Consider the following 7875-nt stretch of genomic DNA (forward strand, 5'->3'; position numbering starts at 1 on the left):
AAAAAAGAATGATGTGGCTGCTTCGTTGATCCTTTTTTTTTTGGTTTGTTCGTTGTTTGCTTGCGTTGGGTATGCTTCGTGCGGCCGCCACCCCCGCCCCGCAGAGCGGAGAGAGCAAAGCGCCACAACACAAACCAAAACAACAAAATACACACACACACACACACACGAGGGGAAGCAATCGATGAGATGAGGGGCTGAGGGGGGCGGGGCCAACGGTCAAATCCCCCCCTCCCAACCTCCACGCATATGCCGCTCTGTCAACAAAGAGGGGTGAGAGTGTGATGCCTGTCGGCCCGCGGCGCGGCTACGTCGACGGCGCATTCTTGTCGTTCTCAGGGCAGTACACCATGCAGGCCTTCAGGCGCTTCATGATGGAGAGCACATCGGCTTCGTCATCCGCTACCTTGCCGCCTGTGCCAGCAGCCCTTGCGGCGCCACCGACAGCCGCACCGTCGTTGCGACTGGAGGAGTTGTCGCCGCGCGTCGAATTGCCGCCGAAGAGCCACCAGCCCTTATTTGACGACTCTTCCTGGCGCGGTGGGGCAACGGCCTCATCTTTCCGCTGCTGTTGTTGTTTTTGTTGGCCGAAGGAGCCCCAACCCGCGGCGAACGTGCCCACATTGCTCTTGACGTCGGCGCTCTCCACACGCCACCGCTCTGATGGGCGCTGTAGAGAGGTACTGCTGTTACTGCCGCCTCCAACACCGCCGTCATCGCCCTTTGTCAAGGGAATATGTGTCTCACGGCGTGGCTGGTGCTGCTGCTGCGTTCCCAGCAACTCCTTTTGTGCCTCGAACTGATCCAGCTTCTTCTGCGCCTCAATCTGTTCCTCCACGGTCGGCTGATCCTCCATATCCGGATATTTCGGATGCCAGCGCCGTAGCACAATCATCGGGTCACAGTCGTACACTCTTTTACCAACGCTCTTGTTGACCGTGTTGTGGAACTCGCACATGTATCGGTTAAGGGCCAGCTTGTCCGTGACGACAGGCGGGTTCCGCTCCAAGTAGCGCCGCATGTGGTACGCGCAGTGAGTACAGGCGTACACGTGCGACCAGCCGTGAATAAAGCTGCGGAACGCCTCCTGCTGCAGCGGCGTGGGCTTGTACGGGTACACAGCTGCTGCGCTGTGGAGCACGTTCCAGCCCGAGTGGCCAAGCTCACCTGGCGTGGGGCACTTGCCCGAGATTTCCTTCAGCGGCTCCTGCTCCGACATGCTGCAGCGACACTACACCAATAGTCTGAGTGAGTTCACTAACACAGCTTTATTATGTATGAATAAACCCTTGCCTCCTCAAGCAGGGAAAAAAAAATAGGACGGAGAAACAGGAGTGCCAACGCGGGACACGGCACAACGTGAGCAGCGAGTCCAGCGCGAAAAAAAGAAAGAAAGAAAGAAAGAAAGAAAGGAGAGGGTGTGAGCGAGTGAGTGGGAGGCCTACTTCCCGCTTCTGCAGGGATCCAAGAATGAGGCAAGGCTCCTGTCCTAGTCCCCCATCCAGGCCGTGCCGTAACCTCTCCACGCACAAAGTTTGAGAGGGGAATGCAACGCGCCCACACTTTACTCCCAACTCCCTGCGTTTAGTGTTGCAGTGCCTTCATCTTCGCCATCAACGCCTCGAGTGACTCGCCACTCCCCGCACCAACAAACTCCTCCTCCGTATGACCCCTAGCGCCTTCCGCGCTACTGGTACCGTACGCATACTCAACACCGCTGTTCCCGTCCGCGCGAGCGTGTTGTTGTTGTTGTTGCTGCTGCTGCTGCTGTGAGCTGACGGTCAAGTCCTCTTTACCCTGTGCCTCCACGACGATGCCCCACTCCGCTGCGGAAGCAGCAGCCTTCGCTCTTGCAGCTTCAAGCTCCTTCGCCTCCCGCTCCGCGCGGAGTTGCGTGGCGTGGTAAAGTGGGTGGGCCGCGTCGCCCATTGCGGCCCGCCGCTCCGCGTACTCCCGCTGCCGTGCCAAACACGTCTCGTTGCGGCACTCGGGGTTTGCCTTGATGGTGACGGAGGGAAAGTGATCCCGCATCGCATCGTAGCCGACGTACTCGCTTACGGTACCGAAGCCCAGCAGGTACTTGAGCGCGTTCTGCGCGAGGAAACCCGCGACGATGCCCATTGTGGTGGGCAACGACGCCGCACACACACCCTCGCGCTTCGCCTCCGGCATGCCTGTTGCCACAACGAGGGGTGGGCAGCACTCATAGCACGGCGTCACACCCGGCAGCAGCAACTGTATGTGCCCGCTCACCGCATTCTCGGCGACGCCGCTCTCCATCCACGGGATGCTGAACTGAAGACAGGCGTAGTTCACCGTCAGGCGCGCCTGAAAGTTGTCGACGCAGCACAGCAGCAAATCCACTGGCGTGTTGGGCCTTACACCGCCGTGCTGTGTCAGCGCGTCGGCGAAGTCCTGCCAGTGCTCCGTCAGTGTGATGCTGAAGGCGTAGGGCACGATCTCCGTGTCAGGGTTAATGCTTTCGAGTGTCTGCTTCGCTGCTTCCACCTTCGTCATGCCCTGCTGCTCAGGGCGGTAGAAGAGGCGGTTCATGTTCGCCAGCTCCACCTTATCGTAGTCAAAAAGCAGCAACTTGGCAATGCCACAGCGTGTCAGCATCTCCGCCACGACGCTGCCGACGCCACCGGCGCCGATGATGGCAACGGACTTGTCGCGAATGGCCGCGTAGTTCTCCACAACGCCCATCCGCTGCAGCGCCATGAGACGGCTGTAGGGGTTGTCATCACGCACCGTAGCGTCTAAAGTCTTCCGATGACCCTCTGCTTGGCTCATGTGTCTTTCTGCTTCACACACACACACACACACACACTCTCTCTCTCTCTCTCCCTATACTAGGGTGAAGACAAAGCGGACACAAACACGACCGCAAGGACCGAAAACAAAACAACACAATCGCAGTAGTAGTCAATGCAGTGATGTGAACTTACCAGGCAAGCGAAAAACACACACCCACAGAGAGATGTATATATATGCATATGCGCGCATTTCCACTCTGTGATTAGGCATACTCAACCACACTTCACCTTTCCTCTGTCTCTGTCTGCCGCACCCACACACACCCACACATACACGCTTCTCTGTGCGTGAGGTGGTGTGAATGTGTTGTGGAGGCTATTCAGGATGCGTAGACGGCGTCGCAGGCACCACGAGCATTGATGCGCAGCTCTCAAGGAAACGCTGCAGATCATCGTCATCGTCATCCTCATCTTCCTCCTTGCCCTCCCTCGCCTCCTCCGCAAGCTCCCGCATAAAGGCATTGAAATCCAGTGGATATGGCGTACTTTGTGACGGCAGCTCACCGTCCATCGACTTCTGTTGCTGGAGCTTCTCTCGTGGTGAAGTGTGTTCACACATCGAGGCATTGGTCGCCGCCACAAACGATGGCGAGTCCCCCACGTGCGTATGAGTGGTATTGGCGGTGGCGATGTAGTCACCGTCCCACTGTAGCGGCGACTGTCCCTCCCCATCACCACCCTCGCGAGACCGCTTGTGGCCGCTGTGCTGCGCCACAGTAACACCACTGCCACCAGCCTCAGGCGTTGCCGCCACCATTACCACGCTGCCGCCACCACCGAGTGATGCGCTCATCGGGCTCGCGTTGACAACCGACACATCACCACTCAGACGCCCAGGAAACTGGGTGAGGGATGCAGCAGCCAACACACGCGGGGGCGTTGTGACGCTCCCGACAACAGGAGCAGGAGCAGAAGAAGCAGAGGCAATTGGCAGACCCGTTGGGTGCGTCGAGGGCATCAAGAGTTCAGTCGGCGTCCCACGCGTCGTCAGAGCGGACTGATGCACCTTCGCAGAGGAAACGGCAATGTCCGACGACATCGGGGCGGTGCCGTATCCCTCCGCAACTGCAGTCACTGTGGAGGTGATGGAGCGGCGGCCAGAGGTCCTCAGCCCTTCACCGCTCCCCAGTGCACGGTGCGGCACGTCGAATGCCGCGATGTACATGGAGAACTTCACCCGCAATGCAGTCTCGGACAGCGCCGCGTGTCGCTGGAAAAGCGTCTGTGGGGCAGCGGCCGCGTTGTCCGCTGTGAATACGGACGACGACACTGCTGCTGCTGTCTGCATGGCCTCCTGCGTAGTAATGGCCTCTACGAAGAGATGCACACCCTCTCCACCGGTCCGCACGCGGATCATCATGCCAAGCTGGTCCGCCAATAGACACACCTGCTTGAACGGCTTCACCTCGATGCTTTTGCCGGGCAGCAGCAGCACACCCTGCGACCTCGCGGTGTTGCGCGCCTCACCCCCCTCCAGCGACGTCGCACTCAACCTCACATGCTCACCGTCCTGTTGCTGTTGCTGTTGGTAGTGCATGAAGAGGAAGTGTTCCTGCGAGGCCACCACCTTCGTGTCAGCGCCGCCAGCCTTACCGGTTTCGAGCGGCGCGTCGCCATCCTCCGCGTCGTCGACAACCCACATTTCGAGGCGCGACGCCAGCGGCTGCACCACAACGCGCGGCGTCGACGCGGGAAACCAGCCAAGGAGCGCCCCCCACACCTTCGCCGCCGCACACGCGTCGAAACTGTAGAAGTCGGGCGACACGTACGCACGCTCCGGCCGCCCCTCCGCCAGAAACAGCGCGAAGGTCTTTACTGTGCCGCACGACATGACGCACTCCCAGTGCAGCGTGTCGCCCACCATCATGTCAGACGTCGCGGCGCCGTTGTAGCGGATGTGCATTGCGCACAAACCCTGCGTCTGCCGCAGCACCGTCGCGAGGAGAGCCTTGGTCGGCAGCAGCAGGTAGAACTCGTCACCTTCATCATCGCCGCACGATGGCGCCCCTTGTGGTGGAGTGCTTCTGTTCGCTTCATTGGAATCCGCCGTGGTGCAGAAGCGGTACGCCTCGAGGTGGCAGGTGGCGATGCTGACAAGCAGGTGGGTGCTGCGGCTGCTGTTCACTGCGCGAAGCTGCAGCACGTCATCGTGCGGCTCAAAGAATAGCCCCTCGCCTTGCTTCGATGCTGTTTGCAAGAGTTGCACGAACGGCCGCAGGAAGACTCCCGTGACAGAGAAGCTGAGAAACATTCTTGTTGTTGTTGTTGTTCTTGTCGTTGTCCGCTTCGTATGCTCGTTGTGGCCTCTGCGTTCCCCCGGCTACTCCTGTCCCACCCGCCTGCTCTTTTAAGCAGCAGCAGCAGCAGCTGTGGTGGTGGCGGTGTGAGACCATCCCAGAGCAGAGAAGGGTGCAAAAGAAAGAGAGAGACAAAAAAGCAAAACAACAAACAAACGAGCAGATGTGTGTGCCCTACGAGTTAAGCAGCCGTGCGGCATCGAAGATTCATTCCGAATAAGACACAGCCAATAAGGGAGAGCAATGGGAGTTGCGTAGGGGACACCATTCTGTCACCACAACGCGGCTGTCTACGCCGCCGCCATCTCCCGTCCTACTTTGCGCCTCCGCTATTTTCCGCGCACACTGCGGGAATCTGTTTTTTGTTTTGTTTTGTTTTGCGTTCGTTTTCTCTCTTTCCTGCTCGGCGCTGCTGTCTCCCCACACTCCCACCAACACGTGTGGCTGCTTGGCCGAGTAGATGAGGTCATAAGAGAGGGGCCAGCAGAGCGGGACACACACACACACACAGAGACAGAGACAGACAGACAGAACGGCGCCACATTGTTCCTCTCTCCCCCTCCCCCCATCCCCCCAAGCGCAAACAAGAAGAAACACACAAGCAAACAAACGAGAAGGAAACCACCAAACCGTTCACATTCTTGCCATGCTTGCCAACGGACTCTTTTCATCTCACAAACTGAAATCCTCCACATCAGAAGTTTGCTCCCTACTGAATATATAAATATAATTGAATTGCTACACACCTATTCCTTCCTTCATCCACCTGGTCCAACGTCTACTTCCCTCCACACACACACACAATTAGAGAGAGAGACCCAGTAAGGCATATACACACACTTAGTGCTTGATCTCCGGCGTGTCGAGGGGCGGCGGCACACGCGGCGTGGCCGGTGAGCACATGCGCTTGATTTCCTTTGACGCATACCCAGGGTTGAGGAATTTGGGACAGGTGATGCTGCAGTTGAAGATGTTGTGGCAGAAGTTCACCAGCGGTCCGTGCTCGAACATCTTGACGCGGCTGTCGTAGTCGCGGGNTGCTGCAGTTGAAGATGTTGTGGCAGAAGTTCACCAGCGGTCCGTGCTCGAACATCTTGACGCGGCTGTCGTAGTCGCGGTCAAGCGGTTCAATGAGCCAGCGGTACGACTGCAGCAGAACAGCGGGGCCGAGGAAGTGCTCGCGGTTCCACCAGTACTGTGGGCAGCTGCCAGTGCAAGAGGCACAGAGCACACACTCGTAGAGGCCCTCCAGTCTGTTTCTATTGCTGCTGTGCACCTTCTCCTTGATATACCAGCGACTGACGGCGTACGGATTGCTCGTGAAGCCCGGCCGCTGCGTCACGACGTGAAACGCGGTCTTGGCGTTGTCCTTCGCCGTGAACACTGTGGGCGCCTTGGGCGTCGCGTTTTTAATGATGCGGCGGTACATGAAGAGAGGGCTGCTGTACTTCGCCACCTGTCCTGGCAGAGGTGCGGAGGGCATGATATGCTGCACGGTCCCTCGTTGCGACTCGGCTGTTTGTGCTAATGTTTATGAGTATGTGCGTTGATGTCGCTTAAGCGGGGTTGTCTTCGCCGCTTCCTACAAATGCACACCCACACCCACAATGGAGTAGACAGGCACCACCACCACCACCACAACCAAAAAAGAAAAGAAAAACAACAACAGAAAGGGCAACAATACAGATAGATGACATACAACGAATCCTTGCTTCTCACTTCCTCGTCTTTCCTTTTTCCCTCCTTACGCCACCATTGGTGGCCCCCATTGGGTCTTGTTCTTTTTTTTTTTTNTTTTTTTTTTTGTGTGGGTTACGTCGTTACCGGGCACTCTTCCCCATCCTCTCACGGGAGTGGGTGGTGTGGGCGAGCGTGCGCGGCAACAAACCGAAATCAAAACATGAAAAAGGAATATCGTCGGGAACAAGTCAAGCGTACCGTGGATACGTGCCGCTCCTCCACCCACACAGACGGGCACACGCATACAGTGTCTACCAGTTCATGCGGTGGGGCACATCACCCGGCTTGATGGTGAAAACAGAGTGCAGGTAGCCGGCCTTCTCTTTACCAAGGGGGTCCTTCTTGATGGCCGCAATGAGTGCAGCGTCGATCTTCTTCTGCAGCTGCGCGCGGCTGTCGCTGACGGTGCCCTTTGGTGCGGCCTTGGACGTCTTCTTCGCCTTGCGCTCCGCCGCCTTCTTGGCCTTGTCACCCATGAAGTCACCCTCCGACTTGACGCGCTTCTCCTGCTTGGGGCGCGCGAACACGTCAGCGGTGATGGCGCCNGTGTCGACGCCCTTCAGGTCTACCTTCGTCGACGTCGCAATGATATAGCGCGAGTCGATGCGGCGAATCGGCACACCGCTGTACTTCATCGGACCGGAGATGACGAGCGGACCGTTGCCGGCAAGCTGCTTCAGGATCACAGCGCGGCGGCCACGGAAGCGGCCGGCGAGGATGATGGCGATGGTGCCGGGCGTGCAGCTCTTGCGCAGCGTCGAGTACTCGGCGCTCTTGCGGCTGACCTTCTTGGCGACCTTCTTGGTGTGCCGTTTCTTCGTGGCGGAGGCCATTCCCTTTGTACGCACCGTCCCTGTTGCAGCAGTCAGAGTGAGGAGGAGGAAGAGAGAGAGATAGGTGCGGCTGTTGCCGTAGTGGTGGGCCCCGCAGAGGCATGCCCCCAATAAGAGACAGACAGTGGGGGGTGGCGATGTCATTCCTGTCGCTGATCTGAGCCCGTCGGCCTCACACACACACACACA

At 58.3% G+C, this 7875-nt stretch overlaps 5 protein-coding genes across 5 annotated transcripts; all 5 read right to left on the bottom strand.

The window, feature by feature from the left end:
* Positions 1-307: 307 nt before the first annotated feature.
* Positions 308-1219, bottom strand: DQ04_07961000 (2Fe-2S iron-sulfur cluster binding domain containing protein; the record flags this gene model as incomplete). Its single annotated transcript, XM_009315369.1, has 1 exon — positions 308-1219. One exon carries the CDS (start codon positions 1217-1219, stop codon positions 308-310), a length of 912 nt encoding a protein of 303 aa, XP_009313644.1.
* Positions 1220-1584: 365 nt separating this feature from the next.
* Positions 1585-2793, bottom strand: DQ04_07961010 (NAD/FAD dependent dehydrogenase; the record flags this gene model as incomplete). The annotated part of the gene is made up of 1 exon (XM_009315370.1): positions 1585-2793. One exon carries the CDS (start codon positions 2791-2793, stop codon positions 1585-1587), a length of 1209 nt encoding a protein of 402 aa, XP_009313645.1.
* A 339-nt stretch (positions 2794-3132) lies between these two features.
* DQ04_07961020 (hypothetical protein) lies at positions 3133-5067 on the bottom strand (the record flags this gene model as incomplete). The annotated part of the gene is made up of 1 exon (XM_009315371.1): positions 3133-5067. The coding sequence occupies one exon, from the start codon at positions 5065-5067 to the stop codon at positions 3133-3135; it is 1935 nt and encodes a 644-aa protein (XP_009313646.1).
* Positions 5068-5891: 824 nt separating this feature from the next.
* DQ04_07961030 (succinate dehydrogenase) lies at positions 5892-6596 on the bottom strand (the record flags this gene model as incomplete). Its single annotated transcript, XM_009315372.1, has 1 exon — positions 5892-6596. The coding sequence occupies one exon, from the start codon at positions 6594-6596 to the stop codon at positions 5892-5894; it is 705 nt and encodes a 234-aa protein (XP_009313647.1).
* Positions 6597-7104: 508 nt separating this feature from the next.
* Positions 7105-7686, bottom strand: DQ04_07961040 (putative 60S ribosomal protein L6; the record flags this gene model as incomplete). Its single annotated transcript, XM_009315373.1, has 1 exon — positions 7105-7686. The coding sequence occupies one exon, from the start codon at positions 7684-7686 to the stop codon at positions 7105-7107; it is 582 nt and encodes a 193-aa protein (XP_009313648.1).
* Positions 7687-7875: the final 189 nt, after the last annotated feature.

This window comes from Trypanosoma grayi (genome assembly GCF_000691245.1).
Source record: "Trypanosoma grayi strain ANR4 Tgr_796_V1, whole genome shotgun sequence".
Classification (NCBI taxonomy): Eukaryota; Euglenozoa; class Kinetoplastea; order Trypanosomatida; family Trypanosomatidae; genus Trypanosoma; species Trypanosoma grayi.